This window comes from Coregonus clupeaformis, chromosome 25 (genome assembly GCF_020615455.1).
Source record: "Coregonus clupeaformis isolate EN_2021a chromosome 25, ASM2061545v1, whole genome shotgun sequence".
Classification (NCBI taxonomy): Eukaryota; Metazoa; Chordata; class Actinopteri; order Salmoniformes; family Salmonidae; genus Coregonus; species Coregonus clupeaformis.
The window spans coordinates 7864915-7882686 of record NC_059216.1 but is presented as its reverse complement, the minus strand read 5'-3'; the positions used below and the strand labels follow the sequence as shown (position 1 = coordinate 7882686).

Here is a 17772-nt window from a genome sequence, read left to right as displayed (position 1 = left end):
CCTCTTGGTCCTAGGCTTTGGGATCCAATGTCCTTCTCTTTGTTTAATTTGTGTACTGAATAAAGCTGCTGAATGTATGGTATTGATATCAGTGTGCTGTTTACCTGAGGACTACATCACACATACAGTTTGAAAAGCATTTTCATGTGCTTTTGTCCTGTATCTCAAAGAGCACCAATCATATTATCTTCTATACTATTTCTAGCTGCTTGGATATGATTATGTAATTCATACAAGAGGAGATGGAAAAGTGATGCCAGGCTGGAGTGTGTTCCCAGAATATATATATATACAGTGGGGGGAAAAAGTATTTAGTCAGCCACCAATTGTGCAAGTTCTCCCACTTAAAAAGATGAGAGAGACCTGTAATTTTCATCATAGGTACACTTCAACTATGACAGACAAATTGAGGGAAAAAAATCCAGAAAATCACATTGTAGGATTTTTAATGAATTTATTTGCAAATTATGGTGGAAAATAAGTATTTGGTCACCTACAAACAAGCAAGATTTCTGGCTCTCACAGACCTGTAACTTATTCTTTAAGAGGCTCCTCTGTCCTCCACTCGTTACCTGTATTAATGGCACCTGTTTGAACTTGTTATCAGTATAAAAGACACCTGTCCACAACCTCAAACAGTCACACTCCAAACTCCACTATGGCCAAGACCAAAGAGCTGTCAAAGGACACCAGAAACAAAATTGTAGACCTGCACCAGGCTGGGAAGACTGAATCTGCAATAGGTAAGCAGCTTGGTTTGAAGAAATTAACTGTGGGAGCAATTATTAGGAAATGGAAGACATACAAAACCACTGATAATCTCCCTCGATCTGGGGCTCCACGCAAGATCTCACCCCGTGGGGTCAAAATGATCACAAGAACGGTGAGCAAAAATCCCAGAACCATACGGGGGGACCTAGTGAATGACCTGCAGAGAGCTGGGACCAAAGTAACAAAGCCTACCATCAGTAACACACTACGCCGCCAGGGACTCAAATCCTGCAGTGTCAGACGTGTCCCCCTGCTTAAGCCAGTACATGTCCAGGCCCGTCTGAAGTTTGCTAGAGTGCATTTGGATGATCCAGAAGAGGATTGGGAGAATGTCATATGGTCAGATGAAACCAAAATAGAACTTTTTGGTAAAAACTCAACTCGTCGTGTTTGGAGGACAAAGAATGCTGAGTTGCATCCAAAGAACACCATACCTACTGTGAAGCATGGGGGTGGAAACATCATGCTTTGGGGCTGTTTTTCTGCAAAGGGACCAGGACGACTGATCCGTGTAAAGGAAAGAATGAATGGGGCCATGTATCGTGAGATTTTGAGTGAAAACCTCCTTCCATCAGCAAGGGCATTGAAGATGAAACGTGGCTGGGTCTTTCAGCATGACAATGATCCCAAACACACCGCCCGGGCAACGAAGGAGTGGCTTCGTAAGAAGCATTTCAAGGTCCTGGAGTGGCCTAGCCAGTCTCCAGATCTCAACCCCATAGAAAATCTTTGGAGGGAGTTGAAAGTCCGTGTTGCCCAGCGACAGCCCCAAAACATCACTGCTCTAGAGGAGATCTGCATGGAGGAATGGGCCAAAATACCAGCAACAGTGTGTGAAAACCTTGTGAAGACTTACAGAAAACGTTTGACCTGTGTTATTGCCAACAAAGGGTAACCTGTTCTCAACTGGCTTACCTGGTTAAATAAAGGTAAAAAAAATAATAATAATAAAAAAAAAATATTTAACAAAGTATTGAGAAACTTTTGTTATTGACCAAATACTTATTTTCCACCATAATTTGCAAATAAATTAATTAAAAATCCTACAATGTGATTTTCTGGATTTTTTCCCCTCATTTTGTCTGTCATAGTTGACGTGTACCTATGATGAAAATTACAGGCCTCTCTCATCTTTTTAAGTGGGAGAACTTGCACAATTGGTGGCTGACTAAATACTTTTTTCCCCCACTGTATATATATATAGAGAGAGAGAGAGAGAGAGAGAGAGAGAGAACGGTAAACGCCTCTCATGAGTGAGTGAAGGAGACATGGTGACGTGGTGTGATAGCCCTGTTCCTCAAGACTATTAGCCCATCCCTGGCCTATCACTAACACAGCACCACGGCTGAATAGAGGAATTACACCACCAGGCTAAAAACTAACACGTTAGTTCTATGAACTATGTTGACTATGAAGTTACTTTAGCTAATGGTGACAACGATGTAGGCTGTGTGTAGTGGTTATGATATGGTTTGGCTTGGAAAGTTTTTTTGCTTGGTCACATACAGCTGATGTGTTGTGCATTGAAGTCCACAAGCGAAGGGAAAAGGTGAGAGGAGGAGAGCGCATAGATGCGAGAAGGAATACAACATGGCTGCTATGAAAGGGAACTGTATTTAAAGGTGATCAGGGGTTTATTCATTCCGCCGATTCTGTTGAAAAACTTTTCTTAAATGGAAGCAAACGGAACGAAACGTGGATAAACATACCTGAATTTGTCCAATAGAAACTCTCGTTTGCAACTGTTGGTCTAATGATTACACCCTACATCAGTTAGATGCAGGGAAGAGTGTGCAAGGCGGTATTGAATGTGTCACTGTCTGTCCATGTGTCACTGTCTGTCACCTCAACATTTTCTCTCGACCTGTGTGCACCTACGTTGTAAACTTTCATTCATAGGCTAGGTTGTAGCAACCTCATGATGGGTATAGGGAAAATTAGAGTATCATGTAGTAACCTAAACCTATCGCTGTTACATTGAACTGGGTGAATGGAATATGAATGACAGTCATCCAATATGCTGTAATAGAAATAAGGCCAGGCTCATAAAAAAAAAAATCATCCTCCCTCATCTTAAACGTCACCGACCGCCACTGATTTCCAGAGCTGTGACAGAGTGAGCAGAATAGTTGCGGGAGCCCATTTCAAATGCAAATTGAGTGTCACAATAAAATATGAAAAATAATCTCCTGACACAGAGAAGCCTGGTTTCCCAGCGAAACCCGAGGAAACAGAGAACCTCTGAGCTGATGGGAGTCAGCAGCATGCTGGTGCGGTGGATCTCTGGCCTGCTATCTGAATACACAGATACAGGATTAGAAGTTGTTGGGTGCAGTTGGCAAAACAGGAGCCCTGATTATAATGTAGGGAGCATGAAATATATAACAGGACAAGGCAAGGGGAAGAATTGCCCAGTGAATCATTCAGCCCTGCCTGGAACGTGACTGGCGGCTGCTGGAAGGGGGATGCTGCATGCATCAGACGGCAGGTTGTTGCTCAGATGTGGAGCATGCCCCGATGGAGGGGGGAGGAGAAAAGTGGGGGGAGCAGAGAGGGGCAACGGGAGGGAGAGGGGGGAGGGAGGGAGGGAGCAGTTGGGCAGGTGAGTATTACATTTTAGTCATTTAGCAGACACTCTTATCCAGAGCGACTTACAGTTATTAGATGATGTTGTATAAGTGAAGGGGCAAAGGGCAGGGGTCAGAGGATTATACATCCTGAAATAGGGCAGTGGGTAGGCTATTTCCTGCCATGCCCCGGAGTGCACAACATCCAAGGATTAAGGATGACATTGTGAGTGTATCTGAGCATGAAAGGGTTAATTGGAACACTTGCACCTCCGGGGGGTAAAGCTGCCCCTCTGATTCACCATGTTCCTGCCTTGGCCTGTCACAGATCCAACATGGCAGCTCAGCCTAATAGCTTCCGCTCTCTGATAACACCGGGCCTTCCTCTGCTCTGTCCACACCAAGGCTGGCTGTGAGAGGGATAATCACTGATCATTAGGCCTATAGACTGTGAATCATCTCACTGGTCTCTTTTTTAGAATGTGCAGCTGGGTTCTCTGGGTTCTGTCTTTCTCTTTCCCCTTCTCTCTCTCTGCCTCTTTCTTTTTCTGACTATCTCTCTCTCTCTCTCTTTACAGTTTAGCTCTGCATCCGGAGCGTGTGCTGGTAGCCACGGGGCAGGTGGGCAAGGAGCCTTACATCTGTGTGTGGGATTCCTACACCGTACAGACCGTGTCCATCCTCAAGGATACGCACACACACGGCATCGCCTGCCTGGCCTTCGACCTCGATGGACAGGTACAGTTATGCGACAACAGTTCATTACGCGTATTCATGCTGTGTGCTCATACAAAAACAGTGACACATATGACCATTCATGAATCAGTATTGAGAGGATGAATTCTATGTAAAATGGGGATTTCAAGGAGAATATATGACTGTTGAATACAATATTCAGCTGCAGTATTCACTGTAAATGCTCCATATCCCACCAATTCCTCCTGTTGTACAAACTACTACCTTAACTGTACTTTGCTAGACATCCGTATTATTGTACTACATCAAGTGACAGATGTAGTGGAAAAAACTCCAGATAATTGCAGATGATTAGATTAACATGAAAAGTTCAGTAAGAACTTAATATAGCAGCTACATGACTGTTAGCTCCTCCTTTGCTCTGGCATGGCAGTGGCATCCTGCTCTGCTCACCTGCTGGGTTGAGTTTCTAAATGACACATCTGTGATTACTCCAGTGGTAGTAGCAGGACAGCTGTACAGAGACAGAGAGAGAGAGTGTGAGAGAGGTTTAATTTTTAAGAGTCAGCTGGAATCTCTTTCATCCACTGACTCACAGAGTTTGGCAGCACATTGTGAAGTTAAGGTGAGCAACACAAACAGTACAGGGGCCAGAGCTTTGATGACTGGAGTAGGAATGTACTACAGTAGAAGAGTGTATAGTTACTTATGGTGTTGTTTTCTCTGTGCAAACTCCTGCTAATGTATTGCAGCTCTTCATGCCATATTTACCAAGTCCATATTATGGCAAGAACAGCTCAAATAAGCAAAGAGAAACAACAGTCCATCATTACTTTAAGACATGAAGGTCAGTCAACACAGAACATTTCAAGAACTTTGAAAGTTTCTTCAAGTGCAGTCGCAAAAACCATCAAGCGTTATGATGAAACTGGCTCTCATGAGGACCGCGACAGGAATGGAAGACCCAGAGTTAACCCTGCTGCAGAGGATAAGTTCATTAGAGTTACCAGCCTCAGAAATTGCAGACCAAAGAAATGCTTCACAGAGTTCAAGTAACAGACACATCTCAACATCAACTGTTCAGAAGGGATGTGTGAATCAGGCCTTCACGGTCGAATTGCTGCAAATAAACCACTACTAAAGGACACCAATAAGAAGAAGAGACCTGCTTGGGCCAAGACACACGAGCAATGGACATTATACCAGTGGAAATGTGTCCTTTGGTCTGGAGTCCAAATTTGAAATATATATTTTTTTCTTTGCGAGACGCGGTGTGGGTGAACGGATGATCTCCACATGTGTATTTCCCACTGTAAAGCATGGAGGAGGAGGTGTTATGGTGAGGGGGTGCTTTCCTAATGACACTGTCTGTGATTTATTTAGAATTGAAGGCACACTTAACCAGCATGGCTACCACAGCATTCTACATCGATACGCCATCCCATCTGGTTTGGCTTAGTGGGACTATCATTTGTTTTCCAACAGGACAATTACCCAACACACCTCCTGGCTGTGTAAGGGCTATTTGACCAAGAAGGAGAGTGATGCATCAGATGACCTGGTGTAACCGGTGTGAAATGGCTTGCTAGTTAGCGGTGCACGCTAGTAGCATTTCAATCGGTGACGTCACTCGCTCTGAGACCTTGAAGTAGTTGTTTCCCTTGCTCTGCAAGGGCCGCGGCTTTTGTGGAGTGACGGGTAACGGTGCTTCGAGGGTGACTGTTGTCGAAGTGTGCAGAGGGTCCCTGGTTCAAGCCCAGGTAGGGGTGAGGAGAGGGACGGAAGCAACACTGTTACACTGGCCTCCACAATCCCCCGACCTCAACCCAATTGAGATGGTTTGGGATGAGTCAGACCGCAGACTGAAGGAAAAGCAGCCAGCAAGTGCTCAGCATATGTGGGAACTCCTTCAAGACTGTAGGAAAAGCATTCCAGGTGAAGCTGGTTGAGAGAATGCCAAGAGTGTGCAATGCTGTCATCAAGGCAAAGTGTGGCTATTTGAAGATTCTCAAATATAAAATATACTTTCATTAGTTTAACAATTTTTTGTTTACTACATGATTCCATATGTGTTATTTCATAGTTTTGATGTCTTCACTATTATTCTACAATGTAAAAACAAAGAACAACCCTTGAATGAGTAGGTGTGTCCAAACTTTTGACTGGTAGTGTAGGTTACTAGTATAATTGTTTCCTGTTTACTACCATTATAAAGATGCATTAGGCATTATTGATGGGCATTAGAAAAACTTAAAGTATACTCCTTCCACTGAAATGTTAGCTTGATTGCCAACTCTCCATAGAGGATACTTTTCAGGGTTTATTTACAGCCGTTTGCTGTCTAGTGTTTGCTGGATATTTCAAAAATCGATATTTCATGGATCAAGCACTCAGTTTTATCCCAGTGAGTCCCTCTGAGTCTCCCATAGGGCCCCTCAGAACAGTTCTACCTCCACTGTTTACAGAGCTACACCAGGGAAATTACCCCATGCATTTTCCTGGTTGGATAGAGTTGTCTGGGGATTGAGATAGGATGTGACAGTCTGTAAAACTATTACAGGCTCCGGCTCTGAATGCCTCTGTGTTCACTGGGTCTCCTGATCTCTCTCTGTCCTCTCTACGGATTTGGTCATATCAACATTGTCTGGACCGTGTTATGTTGCCCCTTCCAGACGACAGTGAAGAAGGAATTCAGGAACCTCGGAGGACAGTTGACATTGATAAAATCACTTCTTTCTTATCCAATGCAAATACAAATTCCACATTTACATTTTAAGGATTTGTTTCAAAATGGTCTCTATGGGTTCAGTGCTCAATCACAGTAGGAATATACACTGAGTGTACAAAACATTAGGGACAACATCTTTCTAATATTGAGTTGCACCTTTTTTTGCCCTCAGAACAGCCTCAATTTGTCAGGGCATGGACTCTACAAGGTGTCGAAAGCGTTCCACAGGGAGGCTGGCCCATGTTGATTCCAATGCTTCCCACAGTTGTGTCAAGTTGGCTGGATGTCCTTTGAGTGGTGGACCATTCTTGATACACACAGGAAACTGTTGAGCATGAAAAGCCCAGCAGCGTTGCAGTTCTTGACACACTCAAATTTGCGCCAGGCACCTACTACCATACCCTGTTCAAAGGCACTTAAATATTTTGTCTTGCCTATTCACCCTCTGAATGGCACACACAATCCCTGTCTCAATTGTCTCAAGGCTTAAAAATCCTTATTTAACCTGTCTCCTCCCCTTCATCTACACTGATTTAAGTGGATTTAACAAGTGACATCAATAAGGGACCATAGCTTTCACCTGGTCAATCTATGTCATGGAAAGAGCAGGTGTTCCTAATGTTTTGTACACTCCAGTGTATAGAAGTCTCCATAATTTGTCAAGCTGTAAACCCTCTGAGCTACCCTACCAAGACCAAGCTGTAAACCCTCTGAGCTACCCCGCCAAGACCAAGCTGTAAACTCTCTGAGCTACCCCGCCAAGACCAAGCTGTAAACCCTCTGAGCTACCCCGCCAAGACCAAGCTGTAAACCCTCTGAGCTACCCTACCAAGACCAAGCTGTAAACCCTCTGAGCTACCCTACCAAGACCAAGCTGTAAACCCTCTGAGCTACCCCGCCAAGACCAAGCTGTAAAACCTCTGAGCTACCCCACCAAGACCAAGTTGTAAACCGTCTGAGCTACCCCGCCAAGACCAAGTTGTAAACCCTCTGAGCTACCCCACTAAGACCAATCTGTAAACCCCTGATAAGGGCTGTAACGCATTTTTACTTTCAACAATAAAGAAGCAGTTTTATCAACTTCCACTGTCCTACAAGAGTTACTGAACTTCCTCTTCACTGGAGAGCGAGGTAGCGGTAGTGTTCACTTCCGTTTGCGCCTCACCTGTGAGAACATGCTTTGCTGTATCGCCGAGTAGCCTACCATAATATATTATATATACTCTGATAATATATAGAGAGCACAGCTCTGTGATCGTGTCATGGTTGCACCATGCAAAAATATTGTCTCTAGGCCAAACCGTTAGAAAGTTATGACTTATATTACCGGAGCTACCTTTAAAAATACATACAGTTGAAGTCGGAAGTTTACATACACTTAGGTTGGAGTGATTAAAACTTGTTTTTCAACAACTCCACAAATTTCTTGTTAACAAACTATAGTTTTGGCAAGTCGGTTAGGACATCTACTTTGTGCATGACACAAGTAATTTGTCCAACAATTGTTGACAGACAGATTATTTCACTTATAATTCACTGTATCACAATTCCAGTGGATCAGAAGTTTACATACACTAAGTTGACTGTGCCTCTAAACAGCTTGGAAAATTCCAGAAAATGATGTCATGGCTTTAGAAGCTTCTGATAGGCTAATTGTCATCATTTGAGTCAATTGGAGGTGTACCTGTGGATGTATTTCAAGGCCTACCTTCAAACTCAGTGCCTCTTTGCTTGACATCATGGGAAAATCAAAAGAAATCAGCCAAGACCTCAGAAAAAAAATTGTAGATCTCCACAAGTCTGGTTCATCCTTGGGAGCAATTTCCAAACGCCTGAAGGTACCACGTTCATCTGTACAAACAATAGTACGCAAGTATAAACACCATGGGACCACGCAGCCGTCATACCGCTCAGGAAGGAGACGTGTTCTGTTTCCTAGAGATTAACGTACTTTGGTGCGAAAAGTGCAAATCAATCCCAGAACAACAGCAAAGGACCTTGTGAAGATGCTGGAGGAAACAGATACAAAAGTATCTATATTCACAGTAAAACGAGTCCTATATCGACATAACCTGCAAGGCCACTCAGCAAGGAAGAAGCCACTGCTCCAAAACTGCCATAAAAAAGCCAGACTACGGTTTGCAACTGCGCATGGGGACAAAGATCATACTTTTTGGAGAAATGTCCTCTGGTCTGATAAAACAAAAATAGAACTGTTTGGCCATAATGACCATTGTTATGTTTGGAGGAAAAAGGGGAACGCTTGCAAGCCGAAGAACACCATCCCAACCGTGAAGCACGGGGGTGGCAGCATCATGCTGTGGGGGTGCTTTGCTGCAGGAGGGACTGGTGCACTTCACAAAATAGAGGGCATCATGAGGAAGGAAAATTATGTGGATATATTGAAGCAACATCTCAAGACATCAGTCAGGAAGTTAAAGCTTGGTCGCAAATGGGTCTTCCAAATGGACAATGACCCCAAGCATACTTCCAAAGTTGTGGCAAAATGGCTTAAGGACAACAAAGTCAAGGTATTGGAGTGGTCATCACAAAGCCCTGACCTCAATCCTATAGAAAATGTGTGGGCATAACTGAAAAAGTGTGTGCGAGCAAGGAGGCCTACAAACCTGACTCAGTTACACCAGCTCTGTCAGGAGGAATGGGCCAAAATTCACCCAACTTATTGTGGGAAGCTTGTGGAAGGCTACCCGAAACGTTTGACCCACGTTAAACAATTTAAAGGCAATGCTACCAAATACTAATTGAGTGTATGTCAACTTCTGATCCACTGGGAATGTGATGAAATAAATAAAAGCTGAAATAAATAATTCTCTCTACTATTATTCTGACATTTCACATTCTTAAAATAAAGTGGTGATCCTAACTGACCTAAGACAGGGAATTTTTACAAGGATTAAATGTAAGGAATTGTGAAAAACTGAGTTTAAATGTATTTGGCTAAGGTGTATGTAAACTTCCGACTTCAACTGTATATTGCGGGTCACATTAACTTTGTAAACCATTTTGCGGGTCGTAAACTACTCGTGGGCAGTGAGGCCAACCACTTCTTTGATAACAAACAGAAGTTAGAGCCCTGCTGTATCCACAATGCTTAAACAGCCCTTCTGAATAATTTGTCAATAGCTTCATGCAGACTTTTCGATCCAGATAATCTCACCCTTCTTTGCTCAATGAAATCCCACATTTTCACAATGTTTCATCATGGGGTGAAGCTTTACCCTTCATTAAAATACAGTATTCTCAAACACTTCTCATCCCCTCACATGGATTTTCTCCATGCCCAAACATTGATTCAATGGCAGATCAAAGTTTCCTCCCACCACCAAACAGAGCAAGGTGCAGCAGAGTAGAGCTGGATTTTCATAAGCATCCCCTCTCCTGCTGCTGCCTACTCACTGGGCTATAGGAGCCCCTTCCAGCGGAATCATACAGATGGGCTCCCATCCAGAGCCAGGGGCATGGAAACTTTTACTGTATACAGCCAATGTTATCTTTTATTTTATTGTAGTCATGAGTCATACATTGAGGGAAAAAAAGTATTTGATCCCCTGCTGATTTTGTACATTTGCCCACTGACAAAGAAATTATCAGTCTATAATTTTATTGGTAGGTTTATTTGAACAGTGAGAGACAGAATAACAACAAAAAAATCCAGAAAAAACGCATGTCAAAAATGTTATAAATTGATTTGCATTTTAATGAGGGAAATAAGTATTTGATCTCCTCTCAATCAGAAAGATTTCTGGCTCCCAGGTGTCTTTTATACAGGTAACGAGCTGAGATTAGGAGCACGCTCTTAAAGGGAGTGTTCCTAATCTCAGCAATCAATCAATCAGATTCCAAACTCTCCACCATGGCCAAGACCAAAGAGCTCTCCAAGGATGTCAGGGACAAGATTGTAGACCTACACAAGGCTGGAATGGGTTACAAGACCATCGCCAAGCAGCTTGGTGAGAAGGTGACAACAGTTGGTGCGATTATTCGCAAATGGAAGAAACACAAAATAACTGTCAATCTCCCTCGGCCTGGGGCTCCATGCAAGTTCTCACCCCGTGGAGTTGCAATGATCATGAGAATGGTGAGGAATCAGCCCAGAACTACATAGGAGGAACTTGTCAATGATCTCAAGGCAGCTGGGACCATAGTCACCAAGAAAACAATTGGTAACACACTACGCCGTGAAGGACTGAAATCCTGCAGCGCCCGCAAGGTCCCCCTGCTCAAGAAAGCACATATACAGGCTCGTCTGAAGTTTGCCAATGAACATCTGAATGATTCAGAGGAGAACTGGGTGAAAGTGTTGTGGTCAGATGAGACCAAAATGGAGCTCTTTGGCATCAACTCAACTCGCTGTGTTTGAAGGAGGAGGAATGCTGCCTATGACCCCAAGAACACCATCCCCACCGTCAAACATGGAGGTGGAAACATTATGCTTTGGGGGTGTTTTTCTGCTAAGGGGACAGGACAACTTCACCGCATCAAAGGGACGATGGACGGCGCCATGTACCGTCAAATCTTGGGTGAGAACCTCCTTCCCTCAGCCAGGGCATTGAAAATGTGATGTGTGCAACCTGGTGGCTAACTACAAGAAACGTCTGACCTCTGTGATTGCCAACAAGGGTTTTGCCACCAAGTACTAAGTCATGTTTTGCAGAGGGGTCAAATACTTATTTCCCTCATTAAAATGCAAATCAATTTATAACATTTTTGACATGCGTTTTTCTGGATTTTTCTGTTGTTATTCTGTCTCTCACTGTTCAAATAAACCTACCATTAAAATTATAGACTGATCATGTCTTTGTCAGTGGGCAAACGTACAAAATCAGCAGGGGATCAAATACACTGTATGAGTGTAAAGTAACAAAATAGTGTTGTTCAGAGTAGACTGTGGTCTGTACAATACATTCTGTTTCATAAATTGCTTTTTCCTTTGTAGTGTTTGGTCTCAGTGGGTCTGGACTCCAAAAACACGATCTGTGTGTGGGACTGGAGGAGGGGCAAGGTGCTGGCAGCGGCTCCTGGCCACGCTGACAGGGTAGCTATACTACACCATCCTCCCGTCTCTGTCTCAGGCACCAGGCCCAGATCGATCTCTTCAATTACTGTAGCTAGAAATGCAGCCAGGATGGAGCAGGAAGGAGCAGGAGCCCAAAGGAGACACACATAAACAAGTTAGGCCTGATTGATCGTTAGCATTCAAGACAATGGCTGAGGAGACGCTAAGCTAATGAAATTGAATTTCAAAAGATTAAATGTATGCAGCTGCATTTCATTTTTTATTCAACCAAAATACGCACAGTCACAGACATACACACACTAACACACCTGAAGTGTTTTTGTTAAATCTTGTACAATGATGTTAATTGAAGATGACATTCAAATATTGTAAAGTATTTGTTGCACAGTATGTTATGCATTTAACTTACCATGTGATCTTTTCCACAGATATTTGACATATCGTGGGACTTGTACCAGCCAAGCAAGCTTGTTAGCTGTGGTGTCAAACATATCAAGGTACTGTTTAAATCAAGTTCATACCTTACAAAAGTAGCTTACTGAAGGCCCTCAAGCTATCAAAGTGTGTTTGAATGTAGAATATGTTGGATGTTTAGCACGCACAGATATGGTGTCCATCGTAGACCATTCTGCTGTTGAAAAGGTATGTCTTGTGTCTGATTAGCATAATGTTTCCGAAAGTTCTGTAGAGAATTTAACGGTAATGCGCTCCTTTCCTCTTGGCCTTCTTTGCTTTATCGCAGTGATCATATCAAAGCCTTACAAAATATATATGTAAATTCATTTTATTCTGGAGTTAATGGCTATTAAACCATAACATAAGTAGGACCTGCATTGACTAATAGAAATCTCTCTTTTCAAGTTCATCTCTATTAATGTTTCAAGTTTGAATGTCACATGCACAAGTACAGTGAAATGCCTTTCTTGCAATCTCAAAACCCAACAATGCAATAATCAATAATAATGTAATACTAGGGGAAAAAAACACGAGACATAAGAAGAAATATGAAGAACACAATAAGTAAGGAAGTAAGCATACTAAACTCAGCAAAAAAAGAAACGTCAACTGCGTTTATTTTCAGCAAATTTAACATGTGTAAATATTTGGATGAACATAACAAGATTCAACAACTGAGACATAAACTGAACAAGTGCCACTGTCACGATCGTCAACAGATGAAGCGGACCAAGGCGCAGCGTGATAAGCGTACATACTTTATTTAGTACACACACGAACCAAAACAATAAACCAAACGATACGTGAAGTCCTAGGTTATACACAAAACCCTACGGAACAAGATCCCACAATAAACTAGTGAAAACAGGCTGCCTAAGTATGGGCCCCAATCAGAGACAACGAGCTACAGCTGTCTCTGATTGGGAACCACCCTGGCCAACATAGATCAACACGATCTAGAACCAAAAAACATAGAAAACAAAACATAGAAAATCCACACCCTGGCTCAACATATAATAGTCCCCAGAGCCAGGGCGTGACAGCCACAGACATGTGACTAACAGAAATTGAATAATGTGTCCCTGAACAAAGGGGGGGTCAAAATCAAAAGTAACAGTCAGTATCTGGTGTGGCCACCAGCTGCATTAAGGACTGCAGTCCATCTCCTCCTCATGGACTGCACCAGATTTGCCAGTTCTTGCTGTGAGATGTTACCCCACTCTTCCACCAAGGCACCTGCAAGTTCCAGGACATTTCTGGGGGGAATGGCCCTAGCCCTCACCCTCCGATCCATCAGGTCCCAGACGTGCTCAATGGGATTGAGATCCGGGCTCTTCGCTGGCCATGGCAGAACTCTGACATTCCTGTCTTGCAGGAAATCACGCACAGAACGAGCAGTATGGCTGGTGGCATTGTCATGCTGGAGGGTCATGTCAGGATGAGCCTGCAGGAAGGGTACCACATGAGGCAGGAGGATGTCTTCCTTGTAACTCACAGCGTTGAGATTGCCTGCAATGACAACAAGCTCAGTCCGATGATGCTGTGACACACCGTCCCAGACCATGACGGACCCTCCACCTCCAAATCGATCCCGCTCCAGATTACAGGCCTTGGTGTAACGCTCATTCCTTCGACGATAAAAGTGAATCCGACCATCACCCCTGGTGAGACAAAACCGCGACTCGTCAGTGAAGAGCACTTTTTGCCAGTCCTGTCTGGTCCAGCGACGGTGGGTTTGTGCCCATAGGTGACGTTGTTGCCGGTGATGTCTGGTGAGGACCTGCCTTACAACAGGCCTACAAGCCCTCAGTCCAGCCTCTCTCAGCCTATTGCGGCCAGTCTGAGCACTGATGGAGGGATTGTGCGTTCCTGGTGTAACTCGGGCAGTTGTTGTTGCCATCCTGTACCTGTCCTGCAGGTGTGATGTTCGGATGTACCGATCCTGTGCAGGTGTTGTTACACATGGTCTGCCACTGTGAGGAAGATCAGCTGTCCGTCCTGTCTCCCTGTAGCGCTGTCTTAGGCATCTCACATTACGGACATTGCAATTTATTGCCCTGGCCACATCTGTAGTCTTCATGCCTCCTTGCAGCATGCCTAAGGCACGTTCACGCAGATGAGCAGGGACCCTGGGCATCTTTCTTTTGGTGTTTTTCAGAGTCAGTAGAAAGGCCTCTTTAGTGTCCTAAGTTTTCATAACTGTGACCTTAATTGCCTACCGTCTGTAAGCTGTTAGTGTCTTAACGACCGTTCCACAGGTGCATGTTCATTAATTGTTTATGGTTCATTGAACAAGCATGGGAAACAGTGTTTAAACCCTTTACAATTAAGATCTGTGAAGTTATTTGGATTTTTACTAATTATCTTTGAAAGACAGGGTCCTGAAAAAGGGATGTTTCTTTTTTTGCTGAGTTTATATACAGGGTCAGTGCCAATACCATATTTACAATGTGCAGGGATACTGGAGTGATGGAGGTATTTATGTATAGGGGTAAGGTGACTAGGCAACAGAATATAAGATAAACAGAGTAGCAGCAGCTTGTATGTGAGTTCGTGTGTGTAGAGTCAGTATAAAAGGCCTCATCCATATATTTATATATTCTTATTCCATTCCTTTACTTAGATTTGTGTGTATTAGGTTTTTGTTGTGGAACTGTTAGATATTACTTGCTAGATATTGCTACACTGTCGGAACTAGAAGCACAAGCATTTCCCTACACTCGCAATAACATCTGCTAACCATGTGTATGTGACCAATACATTTGATTTGATTTTGTATGTGCATATTATGTGTGAGTGAGCAGATGATGGAGTAAGTGTGTAGAGCCCTGTGAGTGTGCATAGAGACAAAAATAAAAAGGTCAATGAGGATACAAGGTTAACTCAGTCTGTGTAGCTATTTTGTCAGCTATTTATCAGTTTTATTGCTTGGGGATAGAAGCAGTTCAAAAGCCTGTTGGTGCCAGACATGATGCACCGGTACCGCTTGCCGTGCGGAAGCAGAGAGAATAGTCTATGGCTTGGGTGGTTGGAGTCTTTAACCATTTTCCTGGCCTTCCTACCATACCGCCTGATATAGATGTCCTGGATGTGGACTGCAAAATTTCATACTTTTAATGGAGAATTCAGCAGTGTCTCTTGTACTCGGCTGTATGGACATTTTTCCCTTTCAGTAGCTAGGTTTCCATCCAATTTGCCAAGATTTTCATGCGAATATTCTAAAATCTGCATAAAGAAAATATGTGTGTTTTCCCACTAGGGTGAGTTTCCACCAAACGGACTTGTTGCGGATAAAAATCAGTGCGTGATGACGTAGTGCACAACATGTAGCTTTTCACTTAAGTTTTCATGTAAGGAATACAAATCTAAAGTTCTATGTGTTTCCATCACATTTTAAACTCTACCGATAGTTATGTCACAAGAACCGTTGCGTTAAATAGCAAATGTGCCTACTCTGGTCTTGGCACGTACGTTCTAGCCAACAGCTGGCAGATACAGTGCGGGTATAGTCTGTGCGGGTAGGCTAGTCTACATGATGAGATTATGGATAAGAACGAGAATATTTGTATTTGTCAAACGGTAATCAAGCATCGGTCACCAGAATAAAACCCTCAATATTTATTTGGAATGGAGCATCAAGCTCATCACCGTGCACTTTCAACACCATGTGAAGTTCATCATAACTTATTTCATATAGCCTCATTAACTGCATGGTTTCCCAAGTCGTAGTGGGAGGATCACACACCATATAATCGCGTGACTCCAAATTTACTTCGATATGATGGTTATTATATCAATATTTGTGCATGAAGGCATTTCCACCGCCATTTCTCGCATTGTTAATTTTACCAACCCAAAATGATCCCACCATGTTGAACGAACAAATTATCTGTTAGGATTTATAAAATTGTACTGAAACTTCCTGTTTCCATCACAGCTGTCGTGATTATTTATTTTGATGATATAACTTTACTCACATAAAAACTGTCGATGGAAACGTGGTTAGTGTTCCTGTTGCACTCAAATCTGTTTAAAGAATACCTATTTTTAGACTTTTTCACCAAGTAGATATTTTATAAAGAAGCACTCATATCTCTGCAAAGCCTTGGTGCTCTGTATTAGATTCATGGTGTTCCACTTGAATGGTCATTAAACACTCTACCACAGAGGATGTATATTCCCAAAACTGAATTTAGACCAAATTGTTGTCTTGAGATAGGTATCATATCACAGGGAACTTCTGCTTTCATGGTATCTTTTCCATTTAATCGAGTGCGCTTCTGTGTGTGATTGTGTGTTTATCATTGGGAAATGAATTTGTCCACCTTATCTGTAATGTGAAGGTGCTATCCCCCCTCCCACCACCCATCCCTCATGATAATATACCCCTCTCCCAAAATCCTGCGCACAGAACCCCTATGCAGCAAAGCAATCCTCTCTCTCTAAGTCTCTCTCTTTGTCTGTCTCCCGCTCTATCTCCTGATGCCAAGGCAATCCAGAAATCATCCCACATAATTCCTGAGCCTTTACCCTGCGGACCATGTGACATCTGCTCCGCAGCCCTGTGCTCACTCAGCGATTATAGCACTCAATGCATCCAGGAGATTTAGCCCCAATAATCCCCTCACTACAGTCCCAGGAAAACACAGTCTCTGGGACTACGTCTGCCGCTCCCACCTCAACACAGAAGACAAGAGGGAAGCAAGAGGATCCACCATTAGCTAAAACCATTTTGCCATCAGTAGGTCATTTGATTTGGCTTTGACTGTGATCTTGCTTGGCAGCCCTGTGCCTGGGACTTGCAGACACACACGCGTCTGGCTGATAGATGATTAGTTTACCTCTATAGCTGATTAAGCAGCTCCTTCACGTGTGTCTATCACCATTAGGTGATACCCAGCTAACACATAACGTTCGGAGAACCATATGTTTCTTAGAGCTTGGTGAGAGCATGGTTGTCCTATGGTTATTTCGCATAATGTGCAACCTTCCCACAACGTTCTGGGAATGGTGCAGGATAGTTGCTTGGCTTTGGAAGATTCTCAGCAAATTTAAGGAATTTGACAAAATAACATATTTTTTTAGGGGTATTTCATTACTTTATCAGAACGTTTCCTAAAAGTTCAAACATGGTTACATTTAATTTAAATTTTGGTAATGTTCTAGGAACGTTCTCCAACTGGTTTGGCATTGGGAATATTCTCAAATAGTTCAGAGAACGTTAACAAACAACATCCTCCTGTGGGAATTTCAATACTTCAGCATACCATTTCCACCAGGTTTCCTCATGGTTCTATTTAAAGTCATGTTCTCAGAACATTAAGAAAACTTTCCATAAAAACCACAAGAAAACATTAGTAACGTTCAAAGAACGTTCTAAGAATGTTATTGGAAAAACATATACATTCTGTTCTCAGCATCAACAAAACTCTCTCTATTGTCTATCTTATTAAGTGTGTTCAGGTGTGTTTGCCGCGCCCACTAATTTGTCACACCTGATCTTAATGATTGCTTGT

The 17772-nt window shown here is 43.0% G+C and overlaps 1 protein-coding gene across 3 annotated transcripts in view; it reads left to right on the top strand.

Annotated features, from left to right (window-relative positions):
- The window catches only part of LOC121539287 (echinoderm microtubule-associated protein-like 5), a 60861-nt gene that overhangs the window by 10364 nt on the left and 32725 nt on the right, over window positions 1-17772 (top strand). For all 3 annotated transcript variants that reach the window (XM_045207489.1, XM_045207488.1, XM_045207490.1), the window contains exons 2-4: window positions 3917-4076; window positions 11720-11818; window positions 12229-12297. In XM_045207489.1, the coding sequence (XP_045063424.1) occupies window positions 3917-4076; window positions 11720-11818; window positions 12229-12297 (328 nt within the window). The remainder of the gene's footprint in view (window positions 1-3916; window positions 4077-11719; window positions 11819-12228; window positions 12298-17772) is intronic.